The sequence below is a fragment of the Pteropus alecto genome, unplaced genomic scaffold, assembly GCF_000325575.1.
Source record: "Pteropus alecto unplaced genomic scaffold, ASM32557v1 scaffold7, whole genome shotgun sequence".
Taxonomy (NCBI): domain Eukaryota; kingdom Metazoa; phylum Chordata; class Mammalia; order Chiroptera; family Pteropodidae; genus Pteropus; species Pteropus alecto.
In genome coordinates, this window is record NW_006494614.1 from 59,008,313 (window position 1) to 59,027,912 (window position 19,600).

Here is a 19,600-nt window from a genome sequence, read left to right on the forward strand (position 1 = left end):
ATTGGCGGGAGGGGGAAGTTCAATGTTATCCTACTGAAAACATTTACCAATAAAAATTTTATTCTTAATATAGCAGCTTAAGATTTCTCCCAGCTTTTATTCAGCAGCCACTGATCAAATCATTGTCTCGATTTTACTATGCTGTGGCTCCACAGAGGAAGGCCAAGTTCCTAAATCACGCGACTGACAGGTGCCATATTTCTGAGCCCAGAGCCAAGCTGTGACCTTCTAGTGTCACGGTGACTAGAGTCGGGTGACATGCATAATAAAAGGAGTACCTAGAGCATTTTAAAAATATGGAATGAAACCAAAATCAGATAGAGGTGTCAGACTGAAACTGGTTACCATAAGCGAGGTGATCAATCTTTTCACCAGTCTTATGATGCTGGTGCAAAAAATATGATGACTTTCACCTGGCAAAAGCGTTTGGGGATATCTGGTCTTTAGAATCTACCCCATGCCAAAGACCTTGCTCTATATATGATTTAATCTTCACAGCCACTCTCTGAGTAAGGTTTTAGTGTCTCTACTTTACATATAGGAAAACAAAAGCTTGAATGGTTAGAACCTCTCCCAATGACTCAGATTCTAAATGGCTGAGCCAGAATTTGAACTCAGGTCCATCTGACTGGCGTCTGCTCTACCCTCTATCCCCAAGGCACTTCCCAGCTGGAGGATTCTCACATGGCTTCCTCTTCTTGGAATGTTCTTCCTACCATATCTCCACTTGACTGTCTCTTTTTTCTTTAGGCCTCATTTGTCATCTCCTCTGAGAGTCCTTCTTTGATCACTTTTTGTCACTAAAGTAGTCTTCCCCAACCTGCCCACCTTTCACTTGTCATTTCCTGTACCAATGCCCAAAATGATGGCTTTCAGAGCACATATCACTCTCTGAAGTTATAATATTGTCTATTTACATGATCTTGCTCCCTCTTCTAGAGCATAAGCTCTGTCATATATGCAGTATACAGAAAAGCACCTGGTACATAACAGCCATCAAATGAATACTGAAAGGATGGATGGATGGATGGACGGATGGAGGAATGGGTGGATGGATATATGGAGGGATACACGATGGATGCGTGGGTGTATTGGACAAGCTCAAATTGGCCATAGGAGCCTCCTTCCTAATTTAAGTCTCCTATGTTGGAGCACACCTCCTGCAAGGGTCCCGAAAAGTTTTCCTTTCCTTACCCTCCCCTACCAGCCTGAGCAGTGCCAACCTCCCCAAATGAACCATATTAGTGATAGAGAAAGATCACCAGGGACACAGGCTGCTGGTCAAACAAGGGCTATGTCACAACCAGGGAAATTCTAAGAGGCACAATTGACACTTGAAATAAACTAAACCCTCGAATCCCCCAAAAGTGGGCTAAGAGCTGCTCCCTTGTGATGGCGAGCACAGTGCCTCCCGTAGACTAGATCTTGAGCCAACTAACTCATCACCCTACTTGCTCACATGTTGGGTGCTAGTTTTATGTCATCCACCTTTTCACACAGAGCACAGTATCTCTGCAGGGGATAGCAATGTAACGTGTCCTGGGCACAGTCTGGCTAGTGATTTGGTGTTACATCTGGAGAAGTCAACCTAGAATGTGCTAAAGCAAAAGCAGTAGTTTCCCTGCTCCACATTGTCAGGAAACTAAATGGCTAAAATAAGAGCAAAGCAATGGACCAAACGGTCAAGTTTAAGAACAGCTTTAATAACTAATTTCTAATGAGAGTTTCAAAACACTGATTTTCCAGAACAGAAAATCAGTTGTGCTCATTTATAACCCATCATCCACAATGAGGCAGAGGATATTTCTTTCTGTGTTGTCAGTTAACTTTCTAAAACTGTCAGAATACAAAGTAGGACGGTTGGGCCATAAATCAGCTCTTTGGGAGCTGATAAATGGTTCTTGTACAAATCCTGCATTTGCATTGGATCTGGGGACATAAATCTACTTCTCATGATCTTACTTTAAAAAAATTATCCCTCCGAAGTTAGAGCAAGCAATTTATACAGGCATTCTTTCCCAGCTGTTTATTTTCCTCACCTTTAATGTCTGCCTTTTCACTTCGTGCACTTACACTATATTGTAAAATGTCGCATGTCATGCAGAAAAAAATTACCAGGACTTTGGTTTGAATCTACCGATCAGGAAAAATTTTATAACTTTTTGCTCATCCATGAATAACAATCACTTGGATAAAGACTGTCGTAATTTCCTAGACTTAGAAGGAAACTTAGAGGCCATAATTTAACATGCCCTTTGTTTTAGAAATGGGGAAACCAAGGCCCAAGAGTGAAAATGATGTCATAGGCCAAGTTTGTGAGATCAGGACTCCTGTTTGAGTTTGGGGGAAATAAGGACACTTGACAGCATGAAGAAACAGCAGTAACCTTTGTAGATGAGAATAAGTGAAGCATTCATTCAAGGATAACAGATTGTATTGATAGGAAAGACCAAGTAGAGAGCAAGGTGCTTGTTTACTCGTTCTTTCGCTATTCATTCATTCATTCATTTATTATCAATCAGGCAAGTATCAACCCTGGACTCTTCTGTTGCAATCATTACAACTATGAATGAAGATCTGGTAGATGAGCTTCAAAGAGTCCTTTGGCTCAGCATATATCAAGCAGGCAAAAATAAAAGAAAATCAAAATACCACTGTCATACTATCTTCTGCAAATCGATAGTAAATTTTCTGAAGAGCATCCTGGGAAGTGAATTTGGCTTTTGTCTTGTTTGGTTTTGTTTTGGTTTGATAACTTAGAAACCATGGCAAACTCACTTCCTTCAAGGTATCTTTCTTATATTTAAGAGCTTGGTTGAAACATAATTCACATGCCATACAATCTACCCATTTAAAATATAAAATTCAATGGTTTTTAGTATATTCATAAAGTTGTGAAAGCATCACCACTTTCAATTTTAGAACATTTTCATCATCCCGGAAAAAAAAAAAAATCCATCCCCTTAACCATCACCTGCATCCCCCTCCCCGCTGTAATAGGCATCTACCAATCTACCTTCTGTCTCTATGGGTTTGCCTTATCTGAATATCGCATATGAATAGAGTCATGTGATCTTAACAGTTCTTGGTCCCTTAGTAGAAAAACAGGACCGTGAGAACGGAAGCTACTTAGTAGTTAAAGACGCATTCATCATTCTTTTTTTTTCTCTCAACTTTTTGAAACTTTCAAATGTACAGAAATTTTGAAAGAATTGACAGCAAGAACCCATTTACCCATCACCTAGATTCTACCATTTATTCTACTTGCTTTATCACAAACCTATCAATCTACCCTATGTTGAGAAGGGAAAATGTTCAATTTTACAAAATAAAATGCCAATGTATGAGATTTTAAAAGCCAAGAATGTTAATTAATTGACATTGGAAGCTCTGAAAGACAAATTATGTTTAAAGGATGAAGAAGAATTAGAATAGCTTATTCACAAGAGCATGTGTTCAAGACATGAGGGCCAAGGACTGACTGGATTTGGGGATGACAGATCTCTTTAAGGGACCAGCTGACAACCTGACTTGACAGTCGGAGCAGTGAGAGCCAGGGAGTAAATCATGTGGTTTCAGGAGACAGCAGTCTTTTCCTGCCGCCTGCTAATTTGCCCACTTTTGAGGGATTCAAGGGTTTAGTTTATTTCAAGTATCAATTTTGCCTCATGCATTTGGAGGAAAGAATTGGAAACTGCCTGAGGGAAGGGCTTTATTTTTTCTCTTGTGTAGCCGAAGCTTCTTAGAAATGTGACTGTGTACAGAGCATAGCTCCTCCCAGGAGCAGGAGCCTTGCATGCAGCATCACGGGCTCAGACACCATGGGCAGTAGGCAGGCAGGGGCAGACGCTGTGCATGAAAAGAAGGATCTGGACACTGAACAGACATTTGAACTGCACACTACTCACTCTCTGCCTCTGGAGCCAGTCCTTGACATCGTGGTTTAAGTCGTTAATACCTCGGAGAATGGCTCCTACTCATTGGCCCTGCAAGCCTGTGTGCATGAGTGGTGTGACTTGAGAAGGCTGGGTGACACTGGGCTGTGAGTGGTGTTAGTGTGTTTATGTGTGTGTGCATGTGTGTGTGTGTGTGTGTGTGTTTGTGACAACACATTTAATTTGAGTTCCTATGAATTGAAAAGGTCTTAGTGAGCAGTTCAATAGTGCCTGTCAATATGCACCAGGTAATTATTTTTAATAAGGGAACTAGCCTTGATATAAACTATATTGAGGCTTCTGAACGGAAATTCAGAAAGCTCATTTTAGTAATTTACTCATCAGTCACCAATGTTTACCAAATGCCAGTGGATGCCTAGGGAGAAGAAAAAGCAAAGATAAATAAGACGTACCTCCCAGCCCTCAAAGAACTCTGCCCAGTATGGAGAAAACACATAATTATGACATGTCACTTTTATTGTATATACATTTATGTATTAGATTAGGCCATTTGAAATTGTTGATATTTGACAGGTTTTGACCAGTAAAATGGCAGCTTCATAATTCAACCTAATGTTTATACAGCATTGTATTAGTTTGATAGGGCTGCCATAATAAAATACCACAGACGGGAGGGCTTAAACAACATAAATTTATTTCTCACAGTTCTGGAAGCTGGAAGTCCATGATCAAGGTTCTGGCCAATTCGGTTTCTGGTGAGAGCCCTTTTCCTGGCTTGCAGATGGCCACCTTCTCCCTGTGTCCTCACATGGCCTTTTCTTAGAAGGAGGGAGAGTAAGAGACAGAGAGAGAGACAGACAGAGACAGAGACAGAGACAGAGACAGAAAGAGATCCTGAGGGAAAGGGAGAGAATCACTCTCTGGTGTCTCTTCTTATAAATATACTAATCCTATCAGAACAGGGCCCCACCCTGTGACCTCATTTAACCTTTATTACTTCCTTAGAGGACTCATCTCCAAATATAGCCACACTAGAGGTTAGGGCTTCTGCATATGAATAAGGCGGGTCACAAACATTCAACTCATAATAAGTATGTAATAAATACATTGTATATGTGTATATATATGATATATAATGTTATATATCATACATAATTCAAATATATTTTTGTATATACATACATACACACCATACATCTGGTATTTATACCATACACCATATGTACAGATTATATATGTGTTTTCTCCTTCACTCACCTATCGGTTCTGTTTACCTATCCTTAAATTAACTGAGGTATATCATGGGCCAGACATGTGACTAGTCACTGCATATAAGAAGAGAGGAAGACAACCTCCCTCCTTCCCCCGCCAGGCACTCACCACCTCATATCAGAGCACAGTATCAGCTAATAAATGCCCTTGGTGAAGAGAAGCCTCAGGAGGGCAGGGAGCTTTCAGCCTCCTTCACTGCAGTTTCCCCAGACCCTTGCAGAGCATTGGGTACATGCGGGTGTTCAAAAACTATGCCTTGACTGCATATGTATGAAATGTATGAAATCAACACCAGGGCTGAGAATGTGTGGTTCTGAGCACTCTGTGCTGAGAAAACCCCTGCCAGCTCACTCCCACAGAGTAGCCAGCAGAATCACCTGTTTGGGGGATGGCTCCTCTAGACTGAGTCGTGCCAAGGATGTCAGAAATGTGCTCCCCAGTGAGGTCTCTCCATCCGATGCCCAGGCTCTCCCAGCTCCCAAGAGCCCGTGCACTCTCGTAGGCCGGCCTCCGTAAGGAACAGAGTCTGCAGATCGCTCACTGCTCGGACTCTCCTGGAGGGAGAAGGCCCGTCACCTAAGCCAAGCACGGCTGCCTGTAAGAACCTCCTCCGTGGCAGCTTGCCAGGCCGTGTTCATTGACCTTCAAGGCATAATGCAAGGCTTAGCCATCTATCTCACTGTGGTCCCAGTGGCAGCTGGCCTCGTTTATTGACTTCTTCTCGAAAGCACCAATACCTCTGCTTAGCTTGGTCTAAGTTGGGCTCAAAGACTCAGGTGCTGGAGCAAAGGCCATGGCATATCAATTAATCACCCAATAAAAATAAACTCCGAGAACAAATGTGGAGGGGTTTATTAACTCTCCCATGCTGGTCTTCTTCTATCCCGGTTTGCTCTCCCAGTGAACACGTTTTTTCGAGACAACCCACTCTGGAAAACTGAGCACCTGGCACAGACGCCACCACGCCACTGGTTTAAGTAGACAAAAGCTGAACTTGACCCACAAGCCATGCCTCCCTGAGACCTGGGTAGAAAGGCCCCTGACCTGGGCCACGAACTCTGGAGGGTCTTGTCCATCCCTAACTCTGAAGCGCTCACTTCAGCAGCACATGTACCAAACTCTTTTCAGCCTTGTAATAAAATGTTATTACGGTTTGGTAATCGACTGACCAAACTGTAATATGGGGATAATAGACACCTGATAGCCTCACGAGCCAGAGGACATTGGGCTGACAGCATCCACGTGCATGGAGGGTAAGGAAGCAATCGAGGCCTCTGTTCTGGAAATCAAAAGACAGAGGCTGCTTTTGTTTAAAGTTGGTCACCCCAAGGACCCCAAAGTGGGTGTCTAGGGAGCCCAGGCCCCTAGATGCTCTACTGTCTCCCTCCTTGCTCATGTAATGGTGTTCTTGGAGACCCTTAGACCCTGGAAATCTTGCCCTACCCACCGGCAGGGGTCCGGGGCCCAGGCCCAGCTTCCACTCTGGCTGGGCCCAGCAGCAGATGGGCTCACAGGATGAAGGGTGGCTCAAAGACATCGGGGCCCCGTTAGCCTCCAAGAAGACATGAGAATGATTGATCTCTGGGAGCAGGCTGCAGGGCTCTGAGTGGCATGGTGCTGGGGCAAAGCCTGACTGAAACTCTTAGCTAATTAGAGCTATGAATGTGGGCCTTCCACATCCGCCCCTGCCGTGCGCCCTGGGCTGTAAGCAAACCACTGACAACTTTCCCCATCGCACAGCCTAAATATCACCTGATGGGATGTTAAAGTGAAAATCTCCTTAAATAAGCCTGGTTAGACAGCAGAACCCTGCCCTTGTCTTAGAAATACACAAAAACAGAAGGTACTTGTTCAAGAGCAAAGGGGGGGCTGGTGTTGAGGATGGGTGCCTGTAGTTCTAACTATTCACAAACATGTTGAAAATTTTCCAGGGAAAACTGAAAGGTTCTCCAGAATTGGGTTTAGCAGGGGTTTTTTTTCTCCTAAGAGTATTTTTTGGCTAGTGGTGGGTCGAGGTATCCACTGTCTTAGGTGGAGGTGTGTAGGCCTGGAGTAATTTCATAGGATGTGTCTCACCATGGGGGCTCAGAACTCCCAAAGTCCTTTTGTCCAGCTCCTGTACTCCAAATCACAAATCCTTCAAGAATAGAGACCACCAACAGCCATTATCTAAAAAGGATAGAGAGCAGAAAGGGGCCACTTAAAATGAATCGGTTTAAAGTAGGGACCAAAATCTGACTGGAAACCAAAAATATATATACTTGATTGCGTTCTTATTTAGGAAAAATAGAAGATGAAAATAAATTTGTTTATAAGTTTGTTTTAACCCCAAACATAAGCTAATCTCAGAGTGAACATGGATGCGGCAATAATTGTTTTGCTTTTGGCGGAACTTTTCCAGCAACATCCCATGACACCACACACACCACACGTCACTCTTAACTTGGGCGGCACATTTAAAAGATGTGTTCTTCCGAGCCATTCAAGGGCTTGGTCTGTCTTCCGAAGGGCCGCTCCTAATCCTCACTCTTCAAGTCACTCCTCGTTGAGGCTTTCGTAAACTCACTCTACTTTCTTTGCTTCCTCCACTGACTGGCTTCTCTCTCCTGCATCCTCACTTGTCCTGGTTTATTTAGGTCCCTACACTGGTTCAACATCACTTTGACCCTCCTCCTGGAACCTCGCATGCTTTGGAAGATTAACAGTTGTGCTCTGCTGCGTTCGTGTTGTATTTGGATGGTTCTCACTAAGTCTGCCGACTAGGGTCAGGAAGGGTGGAATGTTAGAAACAATTACAGACGAGACCAAGAGTTCGTTCGTTCATGATGTCGTCAGTAGAACAATTAGATGACAAGCAGTCCTTGTGGGTCTTCTTCATATTTACACTGTTGGACTCAGAAAAATAGTGCAAGCCAGATGAATAAGCAAATGGAATGAAGGAATAAGTGAACAAATGAGTGAATAACCTCACGCCAAGGAGGGCTTATGTCTACCAGCTTGTACCAAATTCCAGACCATCCAGTATATTTCTGAGTAAATTTCTAGTACATGGAAAAAGCCACCCAACACGGACACACAGATGTGAGAAATTTAACCCTGACCCTGCTAGTATGTATAGGAAGAGCCAGGCTTGATCATTAATAATAAAATTCATCATCATCATCATTATCATCATCATCATTGGTTGTGTTTTTAAAGCACCTGTTTAATATTTTCACCAACACTGAAGGTGTTAAGTCATGTTTTCTTCTCGAGTTGACAAGTACATTCTTCTTGGATTTCAAAAATCTGAGAATTCCGGAAATCCCAGTCTGTTATTGAAAAGAGCCACATATTTAGTTACTTTATCAAGGTCCCAGTTTCCCAACTTTTCTGATATTGTTAAAATCATGGCTTTGACACTTTGAATCTGTTTGTCTATATTTCTCAGTATTTCTTTGTGATCAGTTCGATCTGAGGCAGTAATGAAAGGACCTTTAAAGACACTTATAAGAAGTGCTCTGAAGACTTCACTTCCTTTTCTTAATAACTGTTGCTTGCATTCATGTGGGTTTCCAAGGAAGGGTGACAGACTTCGGAAATCATCTCTGGAAATGAATCTGGAAATAGGGATGAAAGCCAAACTAGAAAGAGCCTGGTCACAGCCAAGTCCTGTCACTGGCACAAAAAGGTCCTATTGTAGCCCTTGTAAGGAGACCTGGAGCAAATTATAACAAAGGAATAATAGCCTCCAGCAAGAGAGCAGGCATGAGCTTTGCTGGAAGAAGCGAGGAGCCGGCTCACCTTGCCTGGAACAGGTGGCAGGAGGGTGTTTAGAGATCATGTGTAAGAGTGTTAGCAAGTAGCTGGGCCCTGAGAAATGTCAGGTCTCTTCTGTTGGCCAGGGAGGGCTCGGTGCACGCAGGGCTACACCACTAAGGATCAGATCCAGCGTCGGCAGGAAACAGTTTTCAGGCACACCCCTGATTCATGACACTCACCTGCAGTCAGTAGCACATTCACTGGGACCCGCCCTTTTCTCTTCCACTAGCAATAGCAGAAAGTGACTAAGAGTGACTATCTTTTAGAATAAATCATTGTCAGACCTCAGTTATTTTTGATATCTCCAATGCAACGGAGTAATTTGTCCCAGTGGTAAGTCTCTAAGTTTGACTTGGAAGTCATGATTTGAACCTTCCAATAAAAGAACAGCTTATTCCAATATTATTTGAGAATTTCTAATGAGAAAGATATTCAATTCACACACATGCGCTATATGATATTAAACCTTTCTCAATTGTGTATGATTTTTTATAAACGGAAATATGATTTTAAGTAAATGTTACATCAATTTAATAGTTTGGAATTTTTTAGGAAATGTCACCATTTTGTAGATTTCAATCATATATTCCTGAGTTATCTCCCTTAAGGAAAACCCAGCCACAGGACATAGCACCAGAGTTTCAGCTCCAAATTTAGTCATTATGGGTAGGATGGAGGATCTCAAGGCCACCAGAACCACCGGGAGAATGTAGTAAAAATGAAAAGGCCCTATCATACTCAACAAGCCCAGTAATTCTGATAAACGCCAAAATTGGAACACCAATAGCATAGAAAATTTACCAACTCTCATGGGCTATTTTTAAGGCAAAAAATAGAGGCTACGTTTGGGAGACAAAGAGATCTGTATCAGAACCACAGTTCTGCCACTTAAAAGCTCCATGAGTTGGCCCACTCTGAGCCTTTGTTTCTTCATCTGTAAAATGGTGGTGATAAGATCTACCTCTCAGGTTGATGGGGCAACGACACGCAATCATGTAAATACATTACGTGGTACCTCCTTGGTGACCAATGAATGTGTGCTCCCACTTATAGATACAATAACAGAAAGTAAATACTGAAAATAGAAAAATTTTCCCTGCACATGATGTGTTAAGTAAGAGAAACCACCTTTACAATCCTCATCACGAGTATAATTGAATAACCATTTGTGCTTTTACTCATTAGTATCCTCTCTCCCTGCAAGAGTGTAAGTTCCAACAGAGCAGGGAACCCTGCGCTGTGTACCCGACACAGCGCTCAGTGCCTGGCACGTGAGACACTCAGTACACGTACAACATGAGTGAGTGAACAGCACGGTCACATTAAGAACACACGTGTGCACGTACATATCTATACATAGCCTAGAAGCCTCTAGATTAAAACTTCAGTAGTGCTTATTTCTGAAGGTAGATGAAGGTGATTTTAATTTTGTTTTTTCTGCTTATCTATATTGCCTGAATTTTCTGCAGGGAACACAGAAGACCTAATCAGTGCGTCCTTAGGTAAACATGAGAGAAGTTGAAGCCAGCTACCACCTGGCCTAACAGAACAGGTTTCTTCATGGTTGCCAGCTTCCTCGAGGGTTTTCACATGTGGTCTCTAGAGTTAAAATGGTTTGAGGAGAAAGAAGAATGAAATGATTTCTAAAAATAAGTAGAATTTCTTTTGATCCACCAAATTCCTTGTTCTGATCATGAACTATGCAGAAAAAAGTGAACATAGCAGGCCTGAGATGACTGTCCACAGAAAGGCCTGCTTGCAAGTTTGGCCCTTGGCTGATATCTGGAAACCTGGATTTTGGAAGATTCCCACCACCCTCACTGTGCCTAAAGATTTTGTGCAGACAAATACAATTTATGCCAAACACCTACTTTCTTATATGGAAAGGAATTTTGCTACATGCCAGGCAGAAGGTGCCTACATGGCCAGCCCCCAATAAAAACCTGGACACTGAGTCCCTAATGAGTTTTCCCGGCAGACAGCACTTCACATGTGTCATCACAACTCATTTCTGGGGGAATTAAGTACATCCCGTGTGACTCCACTGCGAGCGAACCCTGGAAGCTTGTGCCTGGTTCCCCAGAACGTCACCCCATGCTGTTCCCTTCACTGACCTTTCTCTGCATCCTCTCACTGTGAGAAATCTTAGCCCTGAATATGACTACATCTTGAGTCCTGTGGGTCCTCCTAGCAAGTCATTGAATGTGGCAATGGTCTTTGAGACCTCGGACACGCAGACTAACCTAACTAAGTCATGTATGGGGTCTGGTTGTGGCATCTCCCCATCCCTGGGAAGGTTTTCCTCTTACTGAGACTGTTTTCTTTCGCTCTGGTTCCTTGGGAGAGGGAGAGAATGCAGCCTCTGGTTTCTCCGTAAGGCCTGTGATGGGCTGTAGTTGTCTAACTGAACTAGGATCCTGGAATTCATTGGCCCTTCAATCTCTTCTGCATTTTTGTCAGCAGATTTGCAATGTTCCCTTTCTTTTATACTCAGAGCCATAGCTACATGTGCTATTTCCTTCCCAGTGGAAGGAAATACACTGTTTTACTTTCTACTTCTTTTTGTAAATAAAGTAGTTGATTTGAATAAGCCATGCAGGTATTTCGTCTAACACAGGGGGCCCATTGGAATTAAGTGGGAAGCTGAGCGTGTGCCCACTGTCTCCTTCTTTCCTGTGGTTTTACAGGATGATTTGCTTCCTTCAGTAGGAATATGCCTTCAGCAAGAATATAAAATCACCCTGCATTTCTCTTGTCTTCATTTTCATTTTCCAGGCTCTCCTAGTCTTTCTCATCCTTACTGACCCCTTTGAGAATGAGCTGCAGTTAGGCTTATACGTTGGTAGGAAAAAACCCACCTCCCTTCAATACATGACATCGGGATATTTCTAGTGGTCCCCCAATTAGTGTTTGCTTTAAGAAAGGGCTTCTCTTACTGTAGTGTATCTACAAAGCCCTGGGGATCTTGAACTGGCTTCCTCTGACACCAACCCCAACCCAAATCCACTTTCCAAAGTAATCTGTGCTACCAGTTTGTGAATAGATATCCAGACCTCTCTTTATGCATTTACATATATTCTAATATGCTCGAAGGTCAGAAGGCATCAGAAAGAGACCTAACTTATTTTTTTTCCAAATCGATAACAAGTCAACACAATTTATTGAAAGGTCTAGCTTTCCCAAACAATCCAACATGCCATCTATATCAAATAGTGAATTTCTAAACATATATGGATATACATATAATTATGTATAAAAATCTATCTGCCTATATAGATAAATAGATCAATAGATCTCTAGATAATATATATGTTAGATATGTAATATCAGATATCTATTCTCTACATTTATATCTCTCTATCGATCTATCTGTAACTTGCTCAATTTTAGTGCTCTGTTCTATGGCGTTGATCCACTTACTATTCCTGCATTAACAGTACTATTTACTTTGTAACATTTTGAATCTAAAATTTTTAAAAGGCTATGCTAACTCATATGATTTGAGTATCTATCGATGCTGGACAAACGCGGATTCCCCACATGGCAAAAAGTGAGCCCAAGAAGCTTGCAGAAGGGATTGTCAAACTTCGAGTCTCCTTTATCTTCCCACCACCACCAGGGCCAAGCCCAGCAGCCTCTGGTTCTGGAAGTTCTGCCCAGTCAACATCTGGCCCTGGCCTCTCTCCAGGCAGCTTTCTTCCCATTCTGCTGAAGCCCCCACCCCCACCCCCAACAGTCAGCCCGCTTCCCGGGAGGGGTGCAGGGCCGGAGCAGGGTTACATGCCCCCATCCCCACTCCCCACACTGCCTGATCCTGCTAATTGGCCTGCCCTATGTCTTCCAGCGCTGACCCCTAAAAGCAGCGGAGCTTTGGCAAGCGCTCGAACAGCTCCTGTGAAGCTACATTACAGACCGAAATGAGTCCTGTTTTTAATTTGGTTTTTCTTCCCCTGTAACAAGCAAAGTTCACATTATAGATAAATTGCCCGGAAATTTCAATTTAATAAGGCATGTGCATTTTTCAGACCTAGAAGCACAGATAACATCCTGCACGCTGGTATTTTTACACCTAAAGGTTTATTAAAACGACAGCTTTGAAAATGTCAGAAATTTACATAGCGTGCCAGGCCAGTTGGTCAAAAGGGCTGATCTGACAAAAGGGCCCATCAGCCAGGAAGTGGAAGAGCAGTCTGGCTGGTGGTCTCGAGCTGTCCTCCCGTCTAAGGTAGAAAGCTCTGGGCTGGGGAGGATGGCACCCATTCAGGGTCTTCCACCCAGCTTAGTTTGAATTGCGTGGGCAGTGTCATCCAGTGCTGGACACTTGGGGGTGCTCAGTAAATGGAGTATTCCCTGTCCTTCTCAGTCCATGGCTGTGATTCTGAGTAGAAGCAGCAAGCAGGCATCATGGAGATCTAGGACACCGGCGTGCCTCCCCAAGGTCTCTGATGGGAAGAGGCACCAGATAAAATAACAGAGAGAAGCAAAATTAAAGGGCCCTGCGAAAACACAATGCACAGCAGTGGCTACCTTATTATTTTTTTTAAGGAAGAAAATAGCAAAATGCTATCCTGTAAAACCCTCAAGGCCTTGCTTTCACTGGGAATGCGAGGTGTACAGGCCAAACTGCACTGAGCACTGTTTTAGGGGACAGCTTCTGAGGTCATGTCTGTAAGCTTTTTACAGCACAGAACTACTTATACAAGAGAAGAAGCAAACGTGTTCATTGTACTGCAAAACTCTAGTGTCATAAGACCAAAAACATGCCTGAGGGAGGAACAAAGACCATTGTTTCCTTGCCAAAACGAAAAGCTAGATTACTTAATTCAGTTTGTATTTATATTCTAAACTCTGAGTTGGGTAATCAGGGAAAAAAAATACGGTCCACTTAAACGTTTCATTATTTCAAACACGTTAAACCACCACAAATCACTCCTGGATCAACAGTGAACTTCTTACCTGATAAGATGGGAAGCAAATGTTACCTTTCTTTGCATTTTTTTTTTCATGACTGTTGCAACCGAAAGAGAAAGGGTGCAATAGCATTTACTGGGCAGCCGCTGTGTGCCAGGCATTCTACTTGGCCCTGGGGATGCAGAATGGCCAACAGCTGGTCCTGGGCATAAGTTACAGACAGGTTAAGGTCCCATGCACACCTGGAATCTGACACACCTGTGTTAAATTCCAGCTCTACCACCTCTTAGCTGTGCTGCTTTTGGCAAGTTACTAAGCTTCTCTGAATCTTGGTTATAGCATTTTTTTATGACTAATCTTATTTATTTGTTACTCTTATAAAATCTCCTTTTTTAAATTTTATTTCATTATTAGTTTCAAGTATACAGTACATTGGTTAGACATTTATATAGTTTATAAATGATCTCCCTGATTACTCTTTCTCTCCTCTGGCTCTCCACCTAGCCATTACATTAATGCTGACTGCATTCCCTGTGCTGTGCTCCCTCCCCATCCCATGACCATCTATCAACTGCTAATTTGTACTTCTTTAGCCCTTCACCCCCAACTCTCCCAGCCCCCGAACTCCCCTCCCCTCTGACCGTCACCAGATTGTCCTCTGTATACGTGAGTCTGTTTTTGATTCATTTGTTCTTTTTGTTCCTTAGATTCCGCATATAAGTGAAATCATATGGTATTTATCTTTCTCTGTCTGACTTATTTCACTCAGCATAATAACCTCTAGGTCCATCCTTGTCATTGCAAATGGTAGGATTTCATTTTTTTAATGGCCGAGTCATATTCCCTTGTATATATGAACCATAACTTCTTTATCCAGTCGTCTGTTTGATGGGCTTTTAGGCTGCTTCCATATCTTGGCTATTGTAAATTGTGCTGCCATGAACATAGGGGTGCATAGATCTTTACAAATTATTCTTTCGGTTTTCTTTGGAGAAATACCCAGAAGTGCAATTCCTCGGTCAAAAGGTATATCCATTTTTAATTTTTTGAGAAACCTCCAGACTGTTTTCCATAGTGGCTGTACCGATTTTGCAATCCCACCAACAGTGTACGAGAGTTCCCTTTTCTCCACATCCTGGCCAGCACTTGTTCTTATAGTTTATAAATGATCTCCCTGATTACTCTTTCTCTCCTCTGGCTCTCCACCTAGCCATTACATTAATGCTGACTGCATTCCCTGTGCTGTGCTCCCTCCCCATCCCCATGACCATCTATCAACTGCTAATTTGTACTTCTTTAGCCCTTCACCCCCAACTCTCCCAGCCCCCGAACTCCCCTCCCCTCTGACCGTCACCAGATTGTCCTCTGTATACGTGAGTCTGTTTTTGATTCATTTGTTCTTTTTGTTCCTTAGATTCCGCATATAAGTGAAATCATATGGTATTTATCTTTCTCTGTCTGACTTATTTCACTCAGCATAATAACCTCTAGGTCCATCCTTGTCATTGCAAATAGTAGGATTTCATTTTTTTAATGGTTGAGTAATATTCCATTGTATATATGAACCATAATTTCTTTATCCAATTTTCTGTTGATGGGCCTTCAGATTGCTTCTATATCTTGGCTGGCATGAATATTGCAGTGCATAGATCTTTACAAATTATTGTTTTGGTTTTCTTTGGATAAATACCTAGAAGTGCAATTGCTGGGTCAAAAGGTATATCCATTTTTAATTTTTTGAGAAACCTCTAGACTGTTTTCCATAGTGGCTGTACCACAAAATCTCATTTCTGACTGGACTCAGACTTAGAGGTAGAAGCTCTCAGAGAGGACAGCCTACATCTCCTGGACATCTGTTCCTGGAATTTTTCTATGGCCTCCTTCATTCTCTTAGCCAAAAGTTTAGCATGTTCTGGAGCCTCTTCCTTTTTTTTTTTTTTTTCGTAGACTGTTTCTTCAGAACAGCATGCCAACTCTTGTGTTGCAGGACGTGTGGAGTAACCAGACACTGAATCTTGGGTGCTTTCGTCCTAGCTTTCCTACCTTCTTTGTTTAGAGGCTTCCTCCCAACAGATTGGCAAACAACATCTTCTTTAGAGACTGACAAACAAGTTTGAGGATTCCGCCAGCTCCAGGCAACAAGGCATAGTATTATCAGTGAGACCAGGAACACCAGTCTCTCCTTTTTTCACAATGACCAAGTTGAGAACACTCAGATCAGCATCCACCACGCGACCCAAGGAGTTCGCTCTGCTTTCTCCAGTCCCCCACGGTCTGTAACAGGAGTGCCCCTCGCTCAGCAGCAGCAGGCGGACACGGCCCTGGGTCAAGACACCGTGCTTCATGGGGAAACCTTGTTTGTTGTCCCCGCCACAGAGTCGAACCACACAACTCTCCCATTCTTCACCCAGAGCATCAGCAGCAACTGCTGTAGCCATACGCTTCTCATAAAAGTTTGCGTTCACACCCGCTTCAGTGAGTCTCTGGCAGACGGTGGCTGGGAATGAGGCATTCGGCTCCGTCCTGAAGGAGTCGACCACCTCCGAGGCGCCACGAAAAGAGTTGGTTATCTCATCTTTAAAACAGGGATGATACCAGCTCTATCTGCTTGTTATGAACCACAAAAATAAATGCAATGCCAAAGTGTTTCATAGAGAGCCAAGCGTGCAATAAGCAAGCAGCAGTTTAGCCGACTTTAACCTCTTCCTCTAACAAGCATTTTAATCTACGCGCATGCCCAGCAAAAATCTAGAGGAGGCAGTGACTAGTTCTGACTGGGGAACTCACACAGGGCGACCAACAGAAGGCGTTTAAACCAGGTCTTAGAAGATTCTAAGCGTTTGCAGGTGGATGTGTAAATTTCTATCAAAATGAAAGCCGGGTGTTTTTAAAGCAGTTCATTCATTCTCAGGAGTAATACATTTCTTCTGTTTTTAAGGAATATGGAAATGATAATTGAGGTGGCCAGGAAATGTGGAAAAACCTACATTAGCTTCATTCATTCTGTCCATCGGTTCCCCGTCACTGTTTTAGCTTCAGAATATCGTTTGCCCAGGGCTCCGCTGAGTCTGCTATTCCAGAACATTCCAAGGGACAGTGCAGATCCTCCGGCCTGACCCTGGTGGACCACCAACGAACACATCAGCAGAGTGACTGATGAAAACACTCGGTGGCAGCTCTCTGCATGGAACCAAGCACTTCATGGCAGGCTCATTTTGTCCTCACAGCTCCTCCATGAGGTTACTGGGATTATCCCCCCTCACAGAGGAGGAGACAGAAACACTGAGAAGTCACTCGTCCAAGGTCACACAGTTAGAACCCAGATCTTCTTCACTCCAGAGTTCATGCTCTTACTCTCGTGTGATGCTGACAACATGTATGGTTGGGCAGAGCCCGTGTAGAGTTTAAGCCCAGGGCCCTGGCACTGGACAGCCAGGCTTCACATCCTAATTTTGCCGTGCACTAGCCATTGACCTCAGGAAAGATCTTTCTGGTTTGGTTTGGTTTGGTTTGGTTTGGGGGCAGAGTTTTTTTTTTTATTTTGTTGTTGTTTTGTTTTGTTTTGTTTGTTTTTGCACAGGAATACTATTTATTTTTTCCTTGGCAAAAAATCAAATGCTACATTTTTAAAAACAAAAACCATACTTAAGATCTATTTTTTAAATATACAAGTAGGTTTAAAATGAGAGAAGTTCTGTGAGATCTAAGAAACCTACAGCCTGTAGTTTAATGATCGAAAAAAGTTAAGACAGTTAAAAGTTCTGTAACATCCAGTATTCTCTCGATTTCCTCATCTGTAAAATGGGAATAATAATATCATCGACCTCACAGGTTTGATGTGAGGGCTGAAAATGTAGATCCAAGAAGCTCTTAGAACAGTGTCCGGCACAAAGTAAATATCCTTTTTAGTTTTGGATGTGGCCGATGTTGACACTATTATTATTAAATGGGTGCTTCACCCCAGGGGCTGTTACGAGAAAGCCCAGACCCAATGCTGCCTACAAATCCTTAACGGGCACCTCTCCCTGGCGTCGTTCTGCAGTCCGGAATCTGGCTTGTCTACTTCTCAGGGTAAAACCTGAAATGGATTGGTGCACACAAAGGTGCTTGGGTCTGCTCACGTGACCCAAATTCACAGGGGATCGAAATGAGACCAGAGAGCCTGCACATGAGTAATCTGACTTACTTTAGATTCATCCTAAAGCTATCCTCATAGGTAACCTTTGTCTCAAAATGTGGGAAGTGTCATCTAACCATGTGAATCTGGGAAGCGGCTCAACATGGGGGTTCAAAATCGGAGCTCTGGGGTCATACTGTGGCCTGGGCACAAATCCTGACCCAGCCACCTTAGCAGCTGTGTGGTTTGTGCCTCAGTCTTCTTATCTGTAAGTGGGGATATTATACCTACTGTGTTAATTTCCTATTGCCACTATAACAAATTACTATAAACTTGGTAGCTAGACATTTATTCTGCCCCAGTTCTGGGAGCCAGAAGTCCAAAACTCACACAGCAGAGAAAGCCATGTGACCATGGAGCAGATATTGGAGCGATGCAGCCACCACACGCTGCAAGAGACAAGGAAGGGGCTCTCCTCTAGGGCTTCCAAGGGAGTGTGGCCAAGCCGACACCTTGATTTGGGCCCAGCGAGGTCATAACAGTGACCAGATATCCCTGCTCTCATGGAACTTACATTCTAGTGAATACCTCTGTTCGTACTGCCCTCTCTTCCTGACTCGTCTGTCCTCTCATTCTCCGACAACATGCCACCCATTACTTCTGTCTCAGTTCAGACACCGCGTCCTCTGTGAGGTCCCCAGGGTCACACTCCATCAGAGGTAATGACTTCTTCCTCCAAGCATCCATGTGCCCTACATGTACCTTCATGACAACACTTCTCCTACCTGGTCTTCACATGAGATACCTTCAAAGTGTAAAAGCAACTAAACTGGACTTGGACTCCGGAGAGGGGTTACAGACCAGATCTGCCTCTTTGAGCGATGGCTTGTAAAGGAGGCATGGGTACAAAATGCGTAGCGTAGAGCAGGCCCAGAGCTGATGGTCAGCCACGGATTTCTGAATGAACGACTATAATTATCATGTTGTTTTTGGATTTGTATTAAGAATTATCTGGCGTCTAGTATGGGTGCTTGTGCCAGCCGTGGAAATTTCTTGACGTTGTTTGGGGATCTCTTTTTCAGGTATTCTGTTTACAAGGACCCAGCAGGCTGGCTGAATATTAACCCCATCAACGGGACAGTTGATACCACGGCTGTGCTGGACCGTGAGTCCCCATTTGTCCACAACAGCGTGTACACCGCCCTCTTCCTGGCAATCGACAGTGGTGAGTAACTTTGTAAATGCCATCAAAGATATTTTCAGTTATAAATGTATTTTTACATTTCTTCTAATATGCCTAGAGGCGTTCTTGGAAAGAATGTAAGTATGTGGGAGAAGGGAAAGCTAATGCTTAAACACACAGTGGGTCAGGAATATCCCCAAGTCCTGGAATCCTCAGGTCTTTATCCAGTTAGAGGTCAGAGCAGTGAGGTCAGTGTGCTCCATCGCGGGCAGGCACCGGGTTTGGATGCCAGGCTGATATCTTTCATCATGGTGTCACACTCTTATCTGTAGCGAGGGGTTTTTTTTTACTTAATGCAAGTTGAAAGAAAGTCCCAGATGACATCACCAACCCTGACGATTGAATTGTTCCCACGGTTTT

The 19,600-nt window shown here is 43.3% G+C and overlaps 1 protein-coding gene across 1 annotated transcript in view; it reads left to right on the forward strand.

Moving 5' to 3' along the window:
- The window catches only part of CDH13 (cadherin 13), a 962,058-nt gene that overhangs the window by 919,080 nt on the left and 23,378 nt on the right, over positions 1-19,600 (forward strand). Inside the window, exon 11 of the mRNA XM_015600622.2 lies at positions 19,080-19,222. Coding sequence (XP_015456108.1) covers positions 19,080-19,222 — 143 coding nt within the window. The remainder of the gene's footprint in view (positions 1-19,079; positions 19,223-19,600) is intronic.